Source organism: Betta splendens, chromosome 19 (genome assembly GCF_900634795.4).
Source record: "Betta splendens chromosome 19, fBetSpl5.4, whole genome shotgun sequence".
NCBI classification, from domain to species: Eukaryota; Metazoa; Chordata; class Actinopteri; order Anabantiformes; family Osphronemidae; genus Betta; species Betta splendens.
This window is the reverse complement of record NC_040898.2, coordinates 9,827,342-9,850,782: the sequence shown is the minus strand read 5'-3', so window position 1 is coordinate 9,850,782 and position 23,441 is coordinate 9,827,342. Positions and strand designations below refer to the sequence as shown.

General features: G+C 50.7%; 3 protein-coding genes and 1 long non-coding RNA gene across 4 annotated transcripts; 2 read left to right on the top strand and 2 right to left on the bottom strand.

Annotated features, from left to right (window-relative positions):
- The first annotated feature begins 892 nt into the window (after window positions 1-892).
- On the top strand, window positions 893-4,878 carry si:dkey-94f20.4 (synembryn-A). Its single transcript, XM_029133144.3, is given in 15 exon segments — window positions 893-1,211; window positions 1,541-1,631; window positions 1,702-1,749; window positions 2,212-2,229; window positions 2,299-2,388; window positions 2,467-2,915; window positions 2,917-3,009; window positions 3,087-3,222; window positions 3,306-3,494; window positions 3,581-3,675; window positions 3,753-3,903; window positions 3,989-4,084; window positions 4,162-4,306; window positions 4,391-4,670; window positions 4,740-4,878. Coding segments are annotated over 14 exon segments (2,019 nt in total). The 5' UTR covers window positions 893-1,211; window position 1,541.
- A 63-nt stretch (window positions 4,879-4,941) lies between these two features.
- irf3 (interferon regulatory factor 3) lies at window positions 4,942-8,413 on the bottom strand. Its single transcript, XM_029133145.3, has 11 exons — window positions 8,273-8,413; window positions 7,524-7,690; window positions 7,221-7,386; window positions 7,076-7,146; window positions 6,848-6,908; window positions 6,696-6,776; window positions 6,315-6,560; window positions 6,116-6,206; window positions 5,749-6,032; window positions 5,538-5,656; window positions 4,942-5,456 (listed from the first exon to the last, which is right to left on the bottom strand). Exons 2-11 carry the CDS (start codon window positions 7,686-7,688, stop codon window positions 5,346-5,348), a joined length of 1,395 nt encoding a protein of 464 aa, XP_028988978.1. The 5' UTR covers window positions 7,689-7,690; window positions 8,273-8,413; the 3' UTR covers window positions 4,942-5,345.
- LOC114845288 (uncharacterized) lies at window positions 7,263-8,133 on the top strand. Its single transcript, XR_003783846.3, has 2 exons — window positions 7,263-7,402; window positions 7,552-8,133. It is a non-coding gene; the product is annotated as an uncharacterized LOC114845288 (long non-coding RNA).
- A 909-nt stretch (window positions 8,414-9,322) lies between the features above and the next one.
- Window positions 9,323-23,424, bottom strand: prr12a (proline rich 12a). The gene is made up of 15 exons (XM_029133134.3): window positions 22,253-23,424; window positions 20,337-20,494; window positions 19,871-20,032; window positions 14,896-19,619; window positions 14,553-14,780; window positions 13,730-14,414; window positions 13,134-13,609; window positions 12,863-12,979; window positions 12,523-12,656; window positions 11,944-12,398; window positions 11,718-11,837; window positions 11,150-11,247; window positions 10,548-10,679; window positions 10,177-10,272; window positions 9,323-10,004 (listed from the first exon to the last, which is right to left on the bottom strand). The coding sequence occupies exons 1-15, from the start codon at window positions 22,333-22,335 to the stop codon at window positions 9,870-9,872; spliced, it is 7,803 nt and encodes a 2,600-aa protein (XP_028988967.1). The 5' UTR covers window positions 22,336-23,424; the 3' UTR covers window positions 9,323-9,869.
- Window positions 23,425-23,441: the final 17 nt, after the last annotated feature.

Sequence of the window (23,441 nt, the reverse complement as noted above, 5' to 3'; positions counted from 1 at the left end):
GATGTGTTTAAACAGCGTCATCGCCAGTCAGTTCCTGTGTACCTGCGCCTATGGTGCTGTTTAGGTTCATAGCTTCAGTCAACAAGGTCAATGAAAAAATCAGAGATACAGAGAGATTCAGGAATATTTATTATTTCATTTTCCTTTCAATGAAAATGGTTGTTTTCTTCATTGAGGTCACTGGCCGTTTTGAGTTGTTGACATCAGGTGTGTATTTGATCTTGATGGAATACGCGTTTACTTCCAGGACTTCTCTCCTGCTATCGCCGTCCAGGCGCACTTCCTGTTGTTGTCAACCTGCGCCCTCCACACAGCCACCACAGCCTCCGGGGCCCGTTTCCTCTCCCCACTGGGCACAAGGGTGAGCATCCTGCCAGGAAAGTCTTGTCTTCGCTCACATATTGGATTATTTGCCTCTCACATGTGTGAACGTTTTTTTTTTCTGATTCTGACATCAAAACTGAAAACAAACCGATTATTTACTGTCATCAAATCTGAATGTGAGCCAAAACTTTATCTTTTAGTCCAGGATGTGATAAATTTACACCATCTGTAATAAAATGAATATGAAAATATTCTTTCAATATAAGCATTTCATAATTTACAATTCACACGATGCATAATAATATATTGCGCAATCGCCAGGTTACTTGCAGAAACAGCGCCATCTTGTGGCTAATGGAGGCAAGCAGCGTTTTAACGTATAACTTTGAAAAATCATTGTGTAAATGAAAAGTCGTTTTGAGCTTCTTAATTACAATCTGCTGTTATCATGGGTGATGCCTGCAAACAGTGACTGAGGGGAAGTTGTGGAGCAGCCACTGAAGCATGATGGGAACAACATGGTTAACAGTTCTGCTTCTATTAACAGATCTGAGTAAAACTACAGAGAGAGAGACAGAGAGAGAGAGAGAAGCGCAGCACAAGTCTGGAAAACCTGTAACCGGTTAGAAGGTCAGCACTGAGAGATATGAGCTTAGAGTCCATTAGTGGATTATAACCACTCCACGGCCTTCGCATCTCTCTTGGATTAGAGAAAGAGAGAGAGAGAGAGAGGCCGAGTGTGAGAGGGTCTGTGAAGCAAATGAATGGAGCCGGTTCAAAGGCAGAACGCAGCATCCGAGCGCTGAGGAGGAGCCGGAGCGGAGACGGAGCTTTGAGCCGGGACGACCTCTAGGACGCGACACCTGGCGGACGGTCAAGAGCTTCAGGTACATGATGCGGAGGCTGTTTATGCTGTGGTACCTTTAAATTTTATTGAAGCCTATGTGAGAAGATGAACGGGTTGTTCGTCAGCCAGGAAGCGTCCGGTTGATGTCAGAGGAGCATTTTGTAGTATTTTAGTTACTTTCTATGTATTCCAGGTTGGACTGCAGGTGTTTTTGTCCTCACAGACCTCCATCACCACTGCCCTCATCACTGTTGTGTAATTATGGCCTAAATGATGATTGCTCACCTGTGTGTGTGTGTGTGTGTGTGTGTGTGTGTGTGTGTGTGTGTGTGTGTGTGTGTGTGTGTGTGTGTGTGTGTGTGCCGGTAGCATGGACGTGGACCTGGAGGGGATTATCCGGTGCATCAAGCAGGGGGACGAGAACGGTGTTCAGACGCGGCTGCAGGAGTTCAACAAGGAGGTAAAGCGCGTAGAAGCTGACGCGTCCTCCGCTCCGACTGCTTTCACAGCGTCTGGGTCTCTGTCCACAGTTCGCCCAGTGCTTCTTCTTCGATGCAGAGGAGAGGGAGCGGAGGAAGGTAGGTCCGAGGTTCTACCGACCCATCAGCCGCTCACTAGGCTGCCCCCCCCCCCAGCTCTCCTCCACAGTCTGTCTGTGATTAATAATTCCGCTGTATCAGATGGATCCCTGATCCTCTCTCAGGCAGATTGAGCTCAGGCCAAGCGAGTGGAGCAGCGCACGGCGGTTTAATCCAGCCCACACGTTCAGTCCGCTCAGTAACGGCCCGTTGGAGCTGAAAGTGGCCGGAGCCGGAGCAGCTTTTAAGTTCAATCAAAAGAATAGAATAAGGAAAAAAGAAAAAGAATAATAAATACAACCAATACGTCTGTTTAACATCAGCTCTAATTTTATATATTTATTTTATTTCATGGTTTTGAGTTCATATCAACACTTCTCTGCCTGTGTGATAAATAATCACGTTCATTTATCTCCCTTCTATTGTGCTGCACACTGAAACTGGACAATCTACGCCTGACAGCAAAGAAAACTGGAAGAGGTAAATATGTAGGATATACTAAATGTCTGAATTTTGCATTAAACTCTGAACCACCGCCTGCTGAACCAGTTCAGGAAGAATAAGGTCCGGGAGTTGGTGGACTCGGACTCGGACTGTGATGAGTGTGAGCAGCAGGACCGGGGCCTCATCCTCAGACAGGTGACCCTCGCTCTGTCACTGCTCTGCGCTTCAGAGCGGATCCGCTTCACTGAACCCCGTTCCTGTTCCCGTCCCCAGAACTTAGCCGTGGTTCTGCTGAGGTTCATAAGAACCGGGCCTGCATCCCGCCTGCTCCGAGGATGCCTGCGCGCCCTGAGGATCCTGTCCAGGGACAAGAAGGTTCTGGGCCCGATGGTGACCGACAGCGCTCTGCTGACTCTGGCCCACTTAGCCGGGCTGACGGCGGGCGGCGCCGGCGCCGAGGCCGCCGACCCCGACTCGGATTTCTACGACAACATCATTGCGTCTCTGGCTGAGGCCAAAGTGTGGCGGCGCCGCGCCGACGAGGGCCAGGGGGACGGCGACGATGCCGCCGCCGGGCCGACCGAGGGCCCCCCCGCCTTTGAGGAGGACGCCGGGAGCGACAGGACCAGCATCAACGAAATGCACCACCGAGCGCTGGAGCGGGGACGGAAGGACCGCAGGGAGAGCAAGATGGAGGGGGAGGAGGGGGAGGGGGAGGAGGGGGGGGGAGGAGGCCCTGAGGAAAGAGGCCCTGAAGGTGCTGTGCAACGTGGTGTACAACAGCACCTGGGCCCAGGAGCGGTTCCGGGCTCTCAGGTGCGGCATGAGGTTGAATGCGTTTGATGATTCGATGGCTGCACCGCGTCACCCGACCTCTCGCCTCCCACCCTCAGCCTCCTGTCGGGTCTCGCGGAGCGCCTGTCCTCCGCCGCCAGCGGCTCCCCGTCCTCCAGCGCTCAGTTCTACGAGCTGCGCCTCGCGTTCCTCGTCACCGCCCTGCAGCCCGAGCTCAGCGCGCAGCTGGAGCAGGTGAGCGGCGCCGGCGGCACCGGGTCGGACGGAGGTTCTGGTGTCTGGCTTTCTGCTCGCTGCCCGTCTTCTCCTCCTTCCAGGCGCGAGGCGTGTCCGTCCTCACCGCCGTGTTGGAGCGCTGCCTGGAGGTCCAGTGGAAGGAGCGGCACGAGTGCAGGCTGGACCCGGCGGCACCGCCCATCTCCCTGGATGCCTCGCAGCGAATCACGGAGGCCCTCAAAATCCTCTTTAACATCACCTGCAGCAGCCACAGGCAGGAGCCGAGCGAGGCGAGTAGAAACGAATGGAGTGACGTGAACGGTATAAAAGCCGCTCTGTTTAATCCAGAATACGTGAAATGTCACGCAACCCTCAGGATGCGGCGGCGCTTTACCGCCGCCTGGCGGCCATCCTGCGTCTCTGCCTCATGAGAAAGTGCACGTTGCCTGAAGACACCGACGAGCTGCAGGGGTGAGCGCGTGTCGCTGAGGTTAAATCCAAATGGCCGCTTGAGTTCATTTGCACGTGGTCTCCTCCCCGTTCTGCAGACACGCGGTCAACCTGCTGTCCGCGCTGCCGCTCCAGTGCCTCGACGTGCTGCTCGCCGCGTCCGCGGGGCCCGACTCGGAGCAGTGGCGCGGGGTCAACATGGACTGCGTCCGCACGCTGCTCGCGTTCATGGAGCGGCGCCTCGAGTCGGTGAGCGGAGCGGCGGGAAAAACGTGCGCATCGAGTGACGCCCGCTCGCGAGCAGAACATGACCCGTTTGCTGTCGCTTTGTCAGGGCGACCGGATGAAAGTGAAGCTGACGCCGATCCTCAACCTGCTGACGGAGAGCTGCAGAGCCCACCGAGAAACGCGCCAGTACATCCGGAAGCGTGTAACCTCTCATTACACATGTATTTATTTCATTCTGTTTGAGGCCAGCTTTCATATCTCAAACAACGACACCTCCAGATCCTGCCTCCTCTGAGGGACGTGTCGCAGAGGCCGGAGGACGGCACCACCGTGAAGAACCGCCTGATCCGCCTCATGACTCACCTGGACACGGACCTCAAACACTGCGCAGCCGATTTCATCTTCGTCCTGTGCAAGGAAAACGGTGAGGAAGTTTAAAAAAAAAAAAAAACACTTTAAAGGTGTTTTCCACTGTATGACTTACGGGTCGATCGCCGTGTTCTCCCAGTGAGGCGCTTTGTCAAGTACACGGGCTACGGCAACGCGGCGGGTCTGCTGGCTACCAGGGGCCTGCTGGGGGGCCAGGGGCTGCGGACCCCCAACTCCGACGTGCGCTACTCCAGCGACTCGGACTCGGACACCGAGGAGTACCTGCGGGCGAAGGACCGCATCAACCTGGTGACGGGGCGCGTGGAGGCGGAGCAGCCCGACCCCATGGAGGGCATGACGGAGGAGGAGAAGGAGGAGGAGGCCCAGAGGCTGATCGTGCTCTTCAACAAGCTGTCCAGGTAAACGCCGAGCGAGAACGCAGCGGAGTGTGGAGTGATGATCGATGTCACACCCGGAGTTTTTTACAGGGACAACATCATCCAGCCGATGGGAGTGGATTCCGAAGGGAAGCTGGTGCCGATGATGGGACTGAGGGCGAACTTCCTCGCCGAGGAGGGAAAGTCCGAGTCAGAGAACGACGGAGAAGAAGAAGGAGAGGGGAACTGAAGCAGTCCGGGTGTTTTTTTGAAATTTTTTCCAAACAAAGTGACGTAGTCCTGCTCTGAAATAATTATTTGAAGAGTTTTTATTGTTCTGTTGGGAAATAGCAACCATAAGATTAAATTAAAAATGGTAATAAACGTGGTTTTTATTGAAATGTCAGTGTGCACTGATGTGATAGATGTATCCAGTGGTCTCTGTAGTACAATAATCTACAGTAAATGAGTGGTGAACTACCTTTAATCCTTAAATAAACAGATCAGACTAACATGAGTCCCGTAGGATGACTTTCCCCACAGTCACTGGTGTTTTTCCAATGCAGCCGCTGGTTTATCTGGGACGTGGAGTCGATCCGTTCGACCGCATCGAGCGCATTCGTTCGCAGTCATTCGCAGGTTGCCGCTGCGCTTCAGCAGCAGCCAGTCGGACACGAGCCGAGGAGCCGAACGAGGAGAAACGGGGACGGCGCGTGGTCACATTTCCATCATCTTTTCCAGCGATATCTGCAGCTCCACTGAGCGCAGGGAGGAGGAGCCGCCCTGAACCGCTAGGGTCTTCAATAACTCCACTGAGGTCAGCACCACCTGACGCACAACAAAGAAAGAGAGAGGGCAATTAAATACAGTTTGAGCTACAAAAGGTCTAAATATGTGAGGTTCCTTCACCTCCACTGTGATGAGCTTCTTCTCCCAAGGCCTGTTGTTGGGGTCGGGCCACTTCTCCCCGATACAGAAGAACAGGGAGCATGGAGGGCATTCTCCATCGTTAATGAACTTTATTATTCCTACAGGGACGAGACGATCGGCCAGCGTGAGTTCAAGCTGTAAAACACTGCACATGGACCCACAGGTGGACTAATAGGAACCTCTCAACCACCTTGTGTGAAGTCGTGTAAAGTGTAAAGTGGCTGCGGGTGTTTAGGGACCTCCTGGGGCTCCGTGCCTTGGTTGAACTTGCTGAGGCTCCAAAAGGCCTTAATTTCTCCCAGCCGCTGGCCGTAGACCACGGGCCCCGACACCCCCACGTCCAAGCTGTCCAGCCTGTCCAGGATGCACTGGGTCAGACGGGCTTGGGTCTGATCCAGCATGGCGGCGGGACCTGGCAGGGAGACCAGGGTCAGGCCTGATTCAGGATCCACGACAGGAGCGAGGAGGTCGGGCCTGAAGACAGCACACGTTTTCTTTTCAGTCTTTATCAAACAACAGAACTGACGCTTATAATTGATGAGTTGGGTTCTCTTTACCTGTAGACTAAGCGGACTCCGGCTTCATTGGTAACCAGCTGCTCACACACCTTCACCCCTCTGTAGTATACCTTTACATTAAACTGAGTGTCTGAGGATTCAGAAAATGTATTTTAATTCAAGCTGTAAATCATGAATCAAATTCACCACCAGATCGGGCTCTATGTGGGTATTTTGACAGTGACATCCATCTACTTACTGAAAACCCCTCCATCGACGGTCTTGTTCACGGTACGTACGAAACAACGAGCCACTTGCTCATTGCCAACCCCCCCCTCGGCTCCCTCCATCAGATGTGCCGGTTGCTCAGGCAACCCAGCTTCGCCGCCTGCACCCTTAAACGTGACTGGATACTGCTGTTGCCCCGGCAACGGGTGTCCACCAATCACGCCCGCGTTCTGGAGCTGCTGTTGCTCAGGAGGAGCCAGAAAGCCTGCGGTTCCATCTGTGGAAAAAGTTGGAGAGGCAGAAAAACTGTGGTTTTTTTTGTTTGTTTTTTTAAGGAAAGTACAGTGATTCTCTTTGTTTTGTGCTCATTCTGCAGTAGGAGGAGGAAATGATAAGCAGAACCGATGCCTACCTGGCTCAAGGCCAATGTTCAATCCCGCCATACACTGTTGGAGAAGGTCTTCTCCGGTGAGGGAGACTGTGAAGGGGGGCGCTACAGAAATACATGAGTGTAATAGACGAATGAAACAAACGTATGAATAGGAAGATGACGATGCTCCTTACATGTAAACATATCGTCTTCCACAATGTAGTGACTGCCATCAATGCATAGTTCACCCTGGCTCTATGAAATGGCACACACACACACACACACACACACACACACACACACACACACACACACACACACACACAGAAAATGGATGAGTGCATGTGTACAGTGCTTACATAATTCCGCATTTACATTTTCCTGCCTGTGCTGCTGAAAACAACCCAAACGCCACTGCTCACATCTTGCACTGGAACGCCATCCTCAACCAGAGTGGGGTCCTCTTGGTCCTGGGACGCAGCGGAACGGCCGGCTATGGGGATAAAGCGGAGAGCGTGAACCCACGGCACGAGTGGAACGTGTCAGGACACCGTGGTGGGCCGTCACCTGCTGCCCCCTCTGGAAAGCGGAACACTTTGTGGGGGTTCGCGGGGTCGTTCTTGTTGTCGTCCAGCGTTTTGAAGCCTTTGGCTCGGAGAGCGCTGCGGAAGTTCCTCTTCCAGACGGAGGCCTCTCCTTGAGCTCGGCCGTTGCCGCTCACCTCCGCCCAGGCCTACGAGCGTTGACAGGTGAGGATTTGAATACATGATAGTTATACATATATATATATATATATATATATATATATATATATACTCGATACAGGACACGCATTAACTCAAATACTACGTTGACTGTAATGACAATTACCTTAAAGATAAGTATGTCGGTGTCACAGGAATCCTGCCTCAAAGCGTGTTTCCATGGGACTGAGAACTCCGTCCGCTCCGGGTTGGTCCACTGGACACCAGGATACCTGCAGCTGTCAATCTGAGCCCGCAGCCATGGGATGAGCAGCGGTTTGGAATGAGCCATGTCTGCGGGAGCAACAAGGAAATCGATAGAGTGTCGGCGCCAACGTCGGGACTCCACGTTATCTCTCGGAAGAATTGCTGTGTTGGCAAACACTTCAGGACCGAGTGCTGGTAATGCCAAACTCAGCAGTTTGAAGGGAAAAGGCTGGACTTTATAAGGTGGTGAAAGAATTGTTTATTTATTTTCTATTGGACTGTTCACATTTCTGCCCTCCTGCTAAATTATTAGTGGCAGGCGGCAGCTTGGCTTCTACTGTAGTTCTGCAGTGTCCTACTGTAGCTAAACATCAGGAAAGAGGAAGTAGAAGCACCAAACAATAGAAGCTCAGCATGTATGTCAACATAAAAAAACAGGTACAGTAATTATTAGTTTTTATTCAAGGGAAACGTATTCAAACACTGAGAAACATGCTGAGTCATGCTTTTCTTTCGCTGTTTGTTTTTATTTATTATAAATCAGGAGTTATATACTCCATGTACACACTGATATTTACCACCTGTAAATGTAATCAAAAACCGCTGATGATTGGAAGAGTTGCATGTTGAAAGGTTTGAAATACTTTGATAATATTAAAACGTTCCTACCTGTAAGAACGAACTGACGATGTGCTACAGGTGAATGTTGAGTTTACGTGTCGTCGGTAAAAGTCGGAGACCTGGCGAGTTGCTGCTTTGAAAGTGTCAGCCGGTCCCAGCTCCCATTTAAGTACGGTCAGAACCAGATGGTGCTTCTCGGGAAACTCCGACGAGTCGGTTTCGTTTTCCAGATGTGACGTCATTGATTCGTGGACAAGCGCGTCCGCTAGATGGAGTCAACACAGGCCTCGAGCTCATTCTATACATGCGAGGACCCTCATTAAAAATAACGCACTACTGTAATTAGAACCATTACCAGCAAAGTTAAAATCCCCGCAGATGTGTTTAAACGGCGAACTTTAGTTTCGTTACCCAACTTTAAATAATTTTCCAACACTGCACCTGATGGGACCAGTAGGGAAATGAAACGTCATTTGTTCTTTGCAGATTTTATTTGTTTCTCAAATACAGGAGAGTTAATGTACAGAAGAACAAAGAATTTCATCAAGAACTGTACAATATTTACACACCCTTTTTTTCCTTTTTTTAAATGGAAAATTAGATTGTTTCCAAAATAAGTCATAGTATGCACAAACATCAAAATGATAAAAATGAAATGACTATTTCCTCTTTAAATATTACTTATTTATACTCCTTCCCACATGGGAAATGGATAGTTTACTTTTTCTTTATACCTGCATGAGTGATGATTGAAATGAAGCACAACAATGTAAAGTTTCAAATAGATCTTCCGCAGTGCTCTTCTTTTTTTTTCCTCATTTGTTATATTACACCCACTCCATATGATACAATGTTCCGCCTCAGCGCCTGTTCTTCTGTATAGAGGGGAAGACGACTTGGATATGTGGGGTACGATTGTATACTGAACCTCCGGGGGAAACAAAAAAAGGTATTTTGAATGTCAGGGCAGCAGACCCGGCGCTTGTGAGAGTTTAAGTTAAAAACCTCCTCATATAAATAATAAAAATGTGTTTATATATTATCACACAGCTGACCGGTGCTGCCCTTCACATAGCACAGGATGAGACAGAGAGCGGGTTCATTTACAGATTTATTGTTGCTGTCCGTGGTCGAGTCCATGTTCACGTTGCTCACGGCACACTCTGCACGCAGTTTAAAAAGCATTCTCACCGTCGTCCACTCTTTTCAAAAGCCAACAGCTGATGTTAGTCTTTTCAAAAAATAATTTATGTAAAAACTAAGCGGTAATAGTTTCTCTTTATGACACACAGTTAACAAGATGTCAGTTGCTCCACAGTTGACTTGGCGTAAGGGCTGCTCCTCTTTGTCCTTTCACCTTGTCTCTCCCTTTTCAGTGTCTGTCAGTTCCCTCCACTCACCGGTGACCCCTAATCCCACGGAGTCCCCTTGTCACAAGGTGAGACATTTCTTTAGTCACTGATCAACAACATGTAAAAGAACACGGGCCACTGTCTGACGTCAAGGGCCCGAAAAAATTCCTCCTCAGGTCCTCATTGGAGAATATCGGGGGCTGTACAGTAGGATCCACCTCTTTCAGTTTGTCTGCTTCGTTTTTGTTTTAATCCTCTTGTTTTAGTTAATTCTCTCCATGTCTTCCATGCATTCAAGCTTTGGTGCTGAGTGTGAGCAGCTCGATGAAGGAGCTGAAGAGGGTGTCCAGCCAACTCTGGTTGGCCATGCACTGCTGCACCACTTCCTCTTGGCCCGGATCCTCAGCTGCCTGTTCAATGGTGTTGGTCTGGAAAAGGAGGAGGAGGGGGAACAAAACAGCAGATTGTGATGCGAGGACTCAAATAAGCTTAAGCAAAATTAGCATATACAAGCTGTCTGTGTAGCTGCTTTGGTGAGATTTAGCCTTGAGCATAAAGAACATTTGATGGGCACGTTGCTATGAGTATGCGTCCACTCACCTCTTTCTTGCACTGTAAGAATGTGTGGTATTTATAGTGATGCAGGGAGTGGTAGAAACTGTAGAGCCGATACGACTCCGCTGACAGTTTAAGGTCCTGAAAGAAAAAAATAAATTCTGATAAACAACTGTTGAATTTTAAAATCCCTGCTAGATATGAAAAATGTAAGAGGAAAAAAGTAAAGCAGTCATTTGGAAACTTGCCACATATAATAAAGAGGAAGCCTGAATGGAACCTTACTGATAAGTTTTTATAGACATTACTCTTACTACATTCTTGATGATTTCAATTTCACTTCATTTCATATGGGCATTTCTGAGCAATATGTTTCATTTTTGACACATCCACATAAATAAAATTAGTATGTCCACCTGTGGCTTTGGCAGGGTCTTTTTCAGCTTGTTGAGGGTCTTGCGATTGTAAGCGTCCCCACTTAGCCGGACCCTCACCAGTCCTGAGTCCAGAGGGTCTACAATGATCTGGGGATAAGCATGTAGGAGCTCCTATCCAGGAAGAAACAGGAAGACAGACAAAGACAACATAAGAAAGACAATAAACACTGGCCATAACGCTTGTCGTGATGCTGGGAACTGTTGCTTGATGAATTATTTAAATGATTAAGGTGCCCATTAAGGTCTAGTGCTGGCACCTCACAGTTACAAGGACCTGTGTGGAGGATGCACGTGCTCCCTGTGGCTATGTGGGTTCTCTCTGGGGCCTCTGGTTTCCCTCAGAGTTCAAATACATGCAGATAGAATAACTGAAGTTGTAGATGGGCTGAATGTGAGCACGTATGTTGTCTGTCTCTGTGTAAGCCGCGACAAACTCCAGCACCCGTGACCCTTACAGTAAAAGCAGTTGGGATGATGGATGCATTTAATTATTTTCTGTTTATGACTATTAAAATTTGTTTCCTGCTCCACCCACCAAAATCTGCTGTCTTAGTCATGAAGGACAGGGAGAAGCGGATTACCTGGTGCTGAGAGCTCATGCTGACCCTCCTCAGCAACCTCCTCTTCTGCTCGCTGAGGATACTGTCAATTTTCCTCATTGGTGGAAGGTACAGCTCATCTGGTGGCCAATCGCAGGACAGAACATTTTATTAAACACCATTCATGCAGGTGCCAATCATCTTAATGCCATGGGTAGATTCAAAGCAGCTCTTCTTGGCAGCAGATCTTTGAATTCCTGGGGCTTTCCTTGAACCTGTCACAGCTTGTTTGTTTAAACTTTAAAACCTATCAAGTGATTCCATTACATATGCACAACACAAATTCCCATGCTATTGTAGAAGATTAATTTTAAATCTTGCAGCTGTTAACTGTTGGCTGTGTTTATTCAACCTGCTCAAGCTCAACACGGATGCCAGAGCACACCTTAAAATAAGGTCAAAATGACAGAGCAGTTGTATTGGAGACGTTCAAGAATTGCAGAAAAAAATGTCACCAGACAGCTCTGGTGATGCACTCTCAAACACTGGCCATGTTAGTCTCTTAAACGCCAGTGAGGAAACCTGTTCAACTACTGTCAAGCGTTCTCACCATCTGTGTCCTCCAGAGCCTGGATCATATCGGGGTCCAGGGCTGTGCTGACCAGCATCTCCACGTAGCTCCTGAACATTTCCCTCATGGCACGGTTGTTCACTCCACCTTTCACTGGCACTGAATATAGGAAAGCAGAAAAACAAGCATTTAAATGTTTAAACAATAACTGCACTGGATATTGTAATTGTAAAATACCAGTAAGGAATTCAAAATGGCATCTTACTCTCATTCTCGCTAGCTGCCTCATCCGACGAGTCTGAGTCTGATGAAGAAGGTACTTCCTTCAGCCACTTTTTCCTCTTCTTGGGTGGTGGCTCTGCCTTCACTTTGGCCTGCTTGGACTTGGGTGGGCGCTCAGTCTTCTCCTTCCTCTCCACCGCTTTCCTGTCATCCTTCGCTCTACCTCGTTCTGCCGGCGCAGCCCGTTTCTCCACTTTCTCCTGCTGCGCCTGTATGCGCTTCTCCTTCTCATGCTCCCTGTCTTTCTCCTTGGCTTTGGGAACACCAGCTGAGACGTCCTTCTTGTCTCGTTGTTCTTTTGCTGCAGTGGTTGAGCCTGTTCTTGTTTTCTCCTTCTGTTCGTGCTGCACTGGTGGAGCCACTTTCTCCTCTTTCTCCACTGCTTTTGGTGGCACGTGGCTGGAGGGGGGTGATGCCATTCTTGGAAGGGACTGGCGCCTGATGTTCACGCAAACACAAAAAAAGGGTTTGTTAATTTTCAGGTTATTTTAGGTCATGCTTGACTGACCACACCTGTGAAACCTGTGAGAGCTATGATTTGTAAAATGGCAGATTCAAGTACCTGAGAGCGGGTGCTGCTCTGCGCCAAGGTCTCCGGGAGCAGACTCTGACATAGTCTTTCTTGTTGACATTCTCCAAAAACTTAACATAGATTCTCTGGTAGCGTCTCTTAGCATCGCCAAAGTAGCCAAGATACTAGAGAACACACAAATGAAAACAAAAAAGAACTTTGAATTAAATATTAATTTATCTGGAATGCAAGCAATAACGGCTACACAAATCTATGTATCAACAAAAACATAGATTAGAGCATGGACTTCATTTTATTTGGTAGAAAAACTGTGGCTGATGTGGCTGTTTGCAGGTGTGGTTGGAGCGCTGAAGACCTGAGGTGAACTCACGTTGCTTGTGGCGCAGAACTGCCTCTGCCCATCTTTGATCTCTGGGCTGAACTTCTGCAGCAGGGCTTTCTGCACCCTCCAGATGGGTGGGGGCTCACGGCCCGTCTGCAAGGCCAGCTGTGCACAACCGCGACAAACAGCCAAGAGTGAAATGACATAGGAATGCAACAGCCACTAAACTGTCACAACATTTTGCAACAAAGTGAGGCTAGAAGCAGCTTTAACCACCTCTTTGTATCTGTTACAAAACAAAGCACATGCACACATATACCTTAAGAGTTCGAATGTCTTCCACCCGCACCACAAACTCATCCCTTTCTCTGAAGATGCCTTCCCCTCCACTTTCGCTCTCATCTTCCTCACTCTCTCCAACAATGGCAGCATCTTCCTGCTTCTGGGCAAGGTGTAAGGACGTGATTTTAGGAGCAGGGGGCTCTTCAGGGGAGGCAGGGGACTCTGGAGATGGCATGGGAGACTCCTTCTGAGCTGAAGCTGGGGCAGGAGGGGACGGCGGGGGTGGAGTGGCAGGCTGAGGGAGGGTAGCTGGTGGGGCAGGCGGGGAAGTTGGGGAGGGAGGAGTGCTTGGAGGCTGAGAAGGCTCCTGTTGTTCTTCTGGTGGAGGAGGGGGTGAGGGAAGGGAGAGGGGAGGGAGAGGGGAATGAGAAGGGGAGGAAGACGAGGCGGGAGACTGAGCTATAGAGGGAGGTTCAGGAGTTGCTGGTGCTGGAGGAATCTCAGGGAGTGGCGCTGGATGGAAACAGAGGCAAAAATTACATTAAAAAATAATTTTATAATTTTATCACGATCAAGCTAAAAAAACTTTTAGTGCTACGTAATTATACTGAAACAAATTATGCTTTTACTTACCATCAATTTTAGAGGTACCAAGCGTTTCCAGATGTGGTTCTCTCTCCTCTGTAATGTCGCTCTCCTCCTCCCCTCCCGTGCTCCTTTCTTCCTCGTTCTCCTCCACCTTGTTCTCCTCCATGTCTTCTTCTGGCTGTAGCAGGTCAGGTTCGTTGGACTGGGGCTGCGTGTGTGGAGTATGCATGGCCGGTTGCGGACTAAGTGTTGGAGGCTGCAGGGTGGGAGTAAGAGGGCCCTGGCTAGGCTGAGGCGGAGGAGTCGGAGGAGGTAGTGGGGCCGGGATGTTAGCGGTTAGCTGAGGTGTGTCGTACAGAGCAGAAATGGCCGAGGAGATGCTCTTCTGAAGGTCCTGGTTCTTTCCGACAGAATCCTCCTCATCGGAGGAGAATGAAGGCAAGGTCTCCAGGTTTCTTTTCAGCTCGTCTTCCAAGCGTTTAGGGCTGGGGCAGTTGCCCAGAGCCAGACCCCCATTCCCTTCACTGTCCCCGAAAGGAGGAGGCGGTGGGGGAGGGGGTGGTGCTGGAGACAGTGGTCGCAGACCCCCTGATTTGCAGGGGGAGGTTTCTCCATTGTCAGGCTCCATACCTGGTGAGATGTCTAAGCCTGGAGGTCTCTTCCCCATCTTGAGAAAGTCCAAAAATGATGCAACAAAGCCAGCCTTGGAGTCGGAGTCCTTTTCATCCACCTGGCAGAAACACAAAAGGGGAGTAAAGCTTCCACACCAATCAGTAACTCCACTACTGTGAAGCAATCAATCTGACCTGAAGCAGTTTAATCTCATCTCTGAAACAGCCACTGCTTAAATTAGCAAGTATATAATTACCCTTTCCTCCAGCCCCTCGTCATCCACTCCTTCGCTCATCATCTGGCCTTTCTGCTTGTTCTTGTCCTGACTCCTATTGCTTTCAGTGCTGCAAGGCGGTCCAGGGCTTAAACCGAGGGAAGGAGCTGAGCCCACCGAGCCATCTGACAAAGCAGGGTCCGTGCCAGACAAAGAATCCGTCCTCAACAAAGCATCAGAGGAGGACAGGGTACCGATGGGTAACTTGATCTACGGCAAAAGGAAGAAAACAGTGAGACACTTCATTCTGCCCAATAACACACACAATAGAAAAAGGTGTCTGAGGAAGGGGGGGGGGGGGGGTATTTAACGGACTGCCACCCACCTTCAGCGGTGGAATTGGCTCATGATGCTGCTGCTGTTGATGATGATGGAGCGGCTGTGGCTGCTGCTGCTGATGGAGGTGATGGTGATGCATCGGCTCCTGCTCCTTGCCGCTCATCTCGATGTACATGTCCTCCCTCCTTCCTCCCCTACCTCGGCTTCCGCGGCCTCGACCTCTACCTCTCCCCTCCACATTGAATCCCCCTCCCACTGTTGATCCACCCATCTCCCCCATCATGCCTCTTGGAGTGTATGGCTCCGGCATTGGGCGGATGCGAGGCCTGCCCCTTGGCCTTGGGGGACCCTCTCTTTTAGGTCTGGTGGGCTTTCGCCCCCTCTTCTTAGGCCCTTCCTGAGGCAGAAGAGAGTGTGAACCCATAGAGGAGTAGCCAGAGGAGTGGTAGAAGTCAATGTCACCCATTAAAGGACTAAGAGACCCGCTTCCTCCTCCTTTCCTACAGCTGGACACCAAGTCTGGTAACAGATCTGGAAGCCGACGGCTGTTCAACCGTATGTCAGCGGGCTGGTCCGCTTTATCCTCATCATCCTCAAACTCATACTCTTGAGCGTAACTTTTCTTGGGCAGTGTGTTTGGGTCCCGACGTTCCTTTAACAGGTGGAACGAGCTGGACTTGAGGAGCTTCTTGGGACGAGATGAACAGAAAATGGGAGACTGGAGGCCTCCAGCACCAGTTGCTGTGTTATTTCCCCCAGGCCCGGAGGACATTTTAGCGCCAGGGTTGTTGGGCCCAGCAGGATTGGGGCCCATGCCCATAGCTGAGCCCTGAGACTGTATCAATCCCAGTTGTTCAGTGTTGACAGTAGAAGGGAGCTCATGTGTTTTAAGAGAGTCTAGATCCAGAGTCATTGTGTTGTTACTGGGTTCTTCCAAGCCATGGCAATAGGGTTCATAACCCTGATCTCCACCATGGTGACCCATCATATCATAGCTACCTCCAGCACTTCCCCCTGCTCCACCTCCACTTTGTCCAGCTTTCATAGAATCCATCCCCTCCTGCCCTGTGTGACCTTCATTCATCTCCCCCTGTCCTGGTCCTGCACCTCCGGCACAGCTCGACTTGTAGTCCTCTGCACAGAACATGTCTTCCATTCCTGGAAAAAAAGACCGATCCTCATCTTGGAGGAGGGAGTCTGGGAAGCAAATAGAGGTCAGGGGCACAAAGCGGTTGCTTTGTTGATTCTGGTCGGCTTTCTCCACCGGGCTGACTGTGTCAAACTGGTGCTGCTCTGAGCGCTGTTGGTCCAACTGACTCTGCTGAGACGCAAGCTGCTGTGGGTCAGGCTGTGACTGGGAGTGGGCTGAGGATGATGGTGGGGGTATGTGGTGAGGGTGTGGGGGCTGTTGTTGAGGATGGGGCTGGTGGTGAGGGTGGCTCTGTTGATGCTGAGAGCTGGGATGCTGCTGCTGCTGCGGGTGGTGTTGTGAGAGATGGTGCATGTGGGACGGGGTGGGTAAGCCCATATCGGGCTCAGAAAGGAAGGAGTGGAGTTCCGAGGCTGAGTGCTGCTGTGAGTGATGGCTTTGCTGGGGCTGATGGTGGGATGGGTGCTGCCTCTGTTGCTGCTCCTGTTGCTGCTGTCTGTGATGCTCGCTGCTGCCTCCGCTCCTCCCTCCGCCGCCTGCTCCACCGCGTCTGTCTTCTGCAACGTCTGCGCTAGACGTCTGAGAAAGGGACCGCTCCAGCATGTCCAGAGAAGAGACCACTGAGCTTTGTTTAACCTGGCTCTGCTCGTGCTGATGTGGAGGGGGACCGTGGTTGTAGTGAGCTGCTGCCACTTCCAAAGCCTGGGTCTGGAGTTGAAGCTGGAGCTGACTGGTTTGGGACTGGGACGGTGTCTGGTGCTTACTGGAGCCAAGTCTCCCACCAGCACCTTCCATTACAGCCTGCTGTTGGCTGATAGAGTGCTGCTGCTGTTGGGCATGAGAGTCCATTTTATGGTGCTGCTGATGTTGTGGATGAGAATCAATTTTGTGGTGCTGCTGATGCTGATGGGACTCCATCTTCTGGTGCTGCGGATGCTGAGGGTGAGACTCCATTTTTGGATGTTGATGTGGCTGGTGGGAGTCCATTTTGTGATGCTGTTGGTGTGGCCGATGTGAGTCCATCTTGTGGTGCTGCTGATGTGTCTCCAGTTTGTTACGGGTGGTGTGGGACAACACTGACTGGAGCAGGTGTGGAGGTTGACGAGACTGGTCAGTAGGTGAGTCCATCAGCGAGGCAGCAGCTTGAGACTGGGAATGCTGCTGCTGGATCTCTGGTGTTTTTCGAGGGTAAGAGATATCAGCATGTTCCTGTGACTTCTTCTGGAGCTCCATTTGGGTGTGGGGCGGCATTTGAGAGTGTGAGGACACATGTTGTGCATGTGAGGAGTGTTGGGGAGCAAGAGAATGCTGGGCGTAAGGGTCACCCCGCCCATAGTGGACTACTGAGCCTAGGTTGTCATGGTGATGGAGGTGGGAGTGCACTTGTTCAGCATTTCCTCTCCCTCCACTGCTTCTGCCATTTCCAACAGACCTCTCGTTCCTTTGCTGCTGTTGTTGATGATGGTGTTGATGCTGTTGCTGTTTCTTTAATGACATCTCCAGCTGGTTGTCGAGCCCTGAGATCGATCCCCCAGATCCTGTGTTTCCTACACCAGCAGTGGACGTGGCACTGTGTGTACGTATGACACTCTGGGGGTGGTATCTCTCCTCGGACGTCTTGCCCATGTCATAGCTCAGGCCTTTGCCTGAATCAGCAGATTGCGGCACTGACTGTGGCTGAGGCTGTGTTTGCTGCGATGGCTGTTGGGGTTGCTGCTGAGGATGGTGATGGGCAGTCTGGGGTGCGGGACTGGCTTGAGCTTGCAGCAGGTGCTGGATCAAAAACTCGTCATCATCATCTACTTCCTCTTGGGATCTCTGAGACCCCACTCCTAGCATGGAAGTGTCAGCCTTTGTTTTAGAGGAGGAGGGATGATAGGCCTGAGGTTGGGAGCTGGGGCCTCTTGTGTCAGGGTAGCCCTGTGGGGAGGCTAGAAAGGTGGGAGAGAGAACGGAGGAGATGTATTTACTGGAGCTTGCACCTCCTGGAGATTGTGTGGGACAGGTTGGTACTGGGGAGTGTAAACCTGGACGGATGATACCCGAGTTGCCTGATGGAGAGGGGCTAGAGTCTGGAATATGGTAGGAGCCTGCCCCACTTCCACCTCTCTCATTAGTCATACCATTTCCTGCTCCTCCTCCAGATCCAGAATTTCCACTTCCTGTGCCACTGCTACTTCCTCCTCCAGATGCTCCGCTACCTGATGAACCACTTGACCTCAATAGAGCAGGGGAGTGTCCTGGAGCTCCATAGCCTAATGATGGGCTCCCAGCTCCACCCAAGGAGGATGGAAGTGATCCATACGCAGAATCAGTTCCATATATATCAGTGGAGTATGACTGACTTCGTCCTCCTAAGCTCCCATAGCCTTTCCCAGCAGTACCTGAGCTCAGGTCTTGAGCCTGTGGTGAACTAAAGCTTCCATAAGATTGAGCCAGGTGGGAAGTAGGAGGCTGATTAGGAGAATATGACTGTGTCTGCTGTTGTGGTGGAGTCTGACCAGTGAGGGCAGAAGTGGGGGTTTTCACAGGGGGCACAGGAGAGCCATAACCTGACAGGCATGATTTGGGAAGGGACTGGGGGGCTGAGGTGGAAGTGGCAGGGGGCTGCTGCTGTTGCTGTGGAGCTGGAGGAGGCGGAGCTGTTTGAGGGGGTGGCTGCTGTCTGGAGGGAGCTGCGCTGGAGCTGGAGGTGGGGATCGAGTTGGAAGGATGAGCCCCAGATGTGGCAGAAGAGGAGGACGACGACGATGACGTAGAGGAAGCAGAAGGTGGTGTATGAGGAGTTCTTGAAGATGAAGCAGAACTGGCAGAGGAATAACCACTGCTGGAGCTACTTTTGGTACCTTTCCCAGCTGAGGAGGAAGAGGATGATGAAGAGGATGAAGAATACGGGGGCTGGATGATTGGCCGATACTGCTCAGTGCGCGAGGTGGGCTTGTGGTCTGATGAAGGACTCTGGTCACCCAGTGGACTGCAAGACAGCCCCGCATGCCTGTGGTGGGTGGCTATCTGCTGGTATCCTGCCCCTCCACAGCTGAGGTAGTGCTGGAGAGAGTGAGCAGCAGAGGACGAGAGCTGTGACTGAGCTGGTGTGGGCCGCTGGTAGTGCTTGATAACGCTGTCTTGACGAGGTACAGCCCGTTCCTGAGCTGAATTAGACTGGGACTGCGATTGAGGCTGGGGCTGGGCTGAGGAAAATACGGATGCATTATACAGCTGGGACGACTGGTCCTGGAGCTGTGACGACAGCAGGTTGAACTGGTGCGACTGCAGATGCCTGGCAGAGGACGCCTGGGCTGATGAGGCTCCTGTGGGATCCTGACTGCCCCGATAGGCAGCTGCAGCAGCACCCTGCGACGACAGGAGTCTATCAAAACCCAGGCTGGACTGGGAGGGGGCCTTGATGTGCAGCAGGGGGTCATGTGGGGAGAGTAGGCCATTAGAAGTGGGACTAAACGTGGGTGTGTCCTGGAGGGAAAGGGAGGCAGCGGGGAAAGAACGGCTGGAGAAGGATGCTGGATGTTGATAGGCTGATAAAGCTGAGGAGGAGGGGAAGGAGCCAGAGCCAGGAAGGGCTCCAGAGATGAACAGTTCAGGAGGAGCAGGCGTGTGCATTGCTGTCAGAAAAAGGAAGACATATTATAAAATTACTCAATATACCTCAAATGTTTATTTCAATTAAATTAAGCAATATTAAGGATGGGTTTATGAGAATTTAAAAAAAGGAACTATTTGTTTTATGTAAAACATTTTATGTACGCCCTCAGAATTATAATGCAGTCAACATTGGGAAGGTCTTTAAATGTCATATTGACTGTGGGGCCTGTTTGAATGTCAACACATGAGGGAAGCTCTATCCAGGCCCCACCTGTCTGCCAGGATGGCGTGCGGAACTGAGAGAGAAGGGAGGAGGCAGAGGGTGGAGGCTGGGGACCCCGGGACTCCAGGGCTGAGATCAGATTCATGACAGAAGCATCGGGAGCCGAGGGGCTGGCGTGGTGCAGGCCGGTGTCGAAAAGCCCCGACAGACCTGACGGAAACAACAGAAAGGTGAACAATGCAGGCGCTGACACCTGGTTCGCGCGGGGGAGGCGTACATTCCAACGTGCGTAATCAGAAAGGCAAACACAATTTAATCTTTAAAAACCATAAAATCCACATCTGCGAAACCGGGGGAGTATGAATGCAGCAACTGCAGGATTTCAACCTAATTGACCTATAACATGCACATTTGTCAATGACAATAATCTTCCAAGGCCTGCTTGAAGAGACACAATAATTCATTGCTGGGGCCCCTTATGGTGGTGACATGGAAGGTATGACATTTATCTCACCCAAACTCCGTCCAGCTGCTCCCCAAGCCCCGCCTTGGCCAGAGCTCCCTGGGTGGTGATTGGTGGCATAGCCCTGCAGAGGGTGTGGGGTGGCGTAGGCTTGTCGGTGGAGGAGCTCAGACTCAGGGTGGGATGATCTGGAACTCCCATATACAAGACTGCAAAGAAGGAAGGTGGGAGATGGTTGGGAGTGATTCATTTCTGAATAAAATTACATACATTTAATTATTACTATACCACTATCATGAAGTGTGATCCTTGAGAAACGTCATTGAAATACACAATCTGGCCCAATACTCCACACAGACAGTGTCAACACGTATTTTTAGTCACCATCTGTAACTTCTTAACAGCACTAAAATATGTGTTGAGTCTGGCTTATATTTCAAGTTGTGAAGAAAACCCCTCCCAATCAATATCTGAATAAAATATGTGAGTGAATTACAAACTTGGACATTATACCAAAGTGTAATACAGTAAATCTGTCAAAGCGGCAATAAAAGTGTCATGCAAAAATAATGGGATGGTTCATTTGCAAGTATAATCGAGCCACATGACCCGATCATTACATAATTAGAAAGTTTTTAAGCTAAATACGCTGATAATTAGATGTGAAGTATTTGGGACGTGCAGATTCCAGCTTGCAAAAAGACGGACTAAATGCGTGGACGGCTGGTCAGGTAACATGTTAGCATGTGTGCTAGTGGTAGCATCGCCTAGCAGCTATGCAGCGGCTAGGCCCGAACTGCAGGGCCACGTCTTTATGTGCGAAACAAACCGTGTGCGAGTAACGGGCGGACCGAAACCAAGTGAGAACGACACGCTCCTCAATTCACGCCACGGACGAGCGACCCATTTGTCCCCAAACGCTGATTGTGTTGACGGCGCTAACTGCGGGATTGTGCGAGTCGACGCAAATGCATGCTAAGTTGCATGCAACACCAGCGAGTTGCCAGGTTTGCTTGGCCAAATACAACGTCCCGCTGAAGCGGGTCGCTTTTTGAGTGTAATCAGACGGACAAATCCGGGTCGAACACCACGTACGGGCAGCTAAAAGAATTAGAAACTGTGCTCGCATGCGCAGGCCTTAAGTGACTCTCATGCATTACAGCGCTAGCTTGGAGGCTAACATAAAGCTAAGACACCGCTCTCTTGCACAGCCCGAGCGTTTTTCCTCCATCATCATCATTATATTTAGTCACTCCGGCCTTTACTCCCCATTTCTCCCGTTTTTGAACAAAAAAAAAACAAACAAACAAATATCCAGGCAGTGTGAAAATATCCCTATTCCATTATGCAAATAAACCACAATCACCCCAAACCCCACCACCAATTATCTAGATCACGATTGGGCAAAATCCATTTTAAATCGCACGGAATCACCCCAGCTGTATTGTCACCCCAATCCCACGCAATGCAACGACACGGGGGCAATATTAAATCTAACGAATGGTGCTTTTTCAACGTGAAACAGTTCTTCTTGTTGATGTCTGTCAGGGGGGCTGCCGAGAGGGGTTTGCTGCGTCTGCACTCCTCGCAACTCCTATCAATCCGGTGCATTCAGCCGCCAGCCCGGTGTCCGGGCCTGCACACGGGCAACAACAATTCCTACGGATGCTTCAGACCCCCCCACCACCTCCACCCGCCGGGGCTACCTAAAACACGTCTGTCAATCACGTTCAATTCATATCCCTAACCTTTCCTTTCTCCACCCCGCCCACCCCCACGACACGCACACCGCTCCATTCCTGCTTATAATATTATTACTATGCAACTATTTGGATGACAATGCACTACACATAATGGCAAGGGTGGCGGTGTGCGTGAAGCCGATGGCGACAATTTGTTTACATGGGTCACGGCGTGCCCTGCAAAGTACCAGCGGTACATGCACATTGTCTGGATCCAATGCATACCTTGCTTTAGCCGATCTCTCGTAACTCCATCCTGCTCCTGCGCCCAAATCGCCGAATCCTGTACCCGGGTAATTTCTATCCATTTATGTGCCGTGCGATGCGTGCGAAGAGGACGAAAGCAACGAGCCCGTCGCGGAGCAAAATTGCGGGGAAAATCCAGTTTTTCCTCGCGTTCTGTCTCAGGCTATTTCCCCCGGTTTCATAAGCAAGTCCTCAGGAGTGGAAAACAGCATATTGAAAGAGAAATGGAGGGGAGGAGGAGAAAGCTGGATGAAAAAAGAGGGGGGTCTACGGGGTTATAATCCAACCACCTCCAAAAAAAGCCAGTCTTTCTCCTTTTCCGTCGCCTTTCACGTTTATCATTTCCACGAACGCAGATTTAGTCCAAAATCAGTCACGGTCATGATGAGGCTGCCGCGGATTTGGCCGGTGATGGACGAATAGCTGATAAACATTTGATTTGAATGCGTCCTTTTTCACCATCTCTCCTCCCCTTTCTTCCGGCTAGTTGTAGCTACGCTGCTAGCAGCTCGAAAAGGCTGTAATCGCCTCACCACGTTGGTAGCGATCATTCCCCCGCAGACAAGGGAAGAAAACCCCGACATCAAAATCGCTTTTTTCTTTGCATGCAAATCGTTCCCACCCCCTCCGGAGCGGAGCGGCGGCGCTAGCGGCAGATGCTAGCTGTCAGCGACGACGCATCAAAATAAAACACGGCTGCTTGTATTTCCACCCCCTCCCCGAATGCTCGCGCCCCGAATTTCAGCTTTCTTCGGCCGCTCGGGGCGAAGGCGACGAGCGGCTCGGTGGCAACGCGGAAAGCGCGACTAGAAGCACGACGGACGCGTCCCAGCGAAGGAGGAAGTGCAAAGAAAGCAGGCCGCGGTTTAATGTTTTTTTTACTCATTTTCCTCCGGAGACGCCATTTTTGAAGGCGGCTGGCCGCTGTCCGTCCTCCCTCTCCCCCCTCTCCGTGTCACCGCGGAGGCTCGCGCACTGTCTGCGGTGACCTCCATTCACCGGGCCTCTCGCGACCAGCCAGCCTTCCCCCCATTTTCATCTAATCGTTAGGTCACTTATTAATCTCAACCACATTACACGCGGAGGGAAATCTTTGGCCGTGTGTGTGAGTGCAATGGTGCCGCTTGGCTGAGACGCGTTCGAGGGCACAGCATTTCCAGTAAAACGC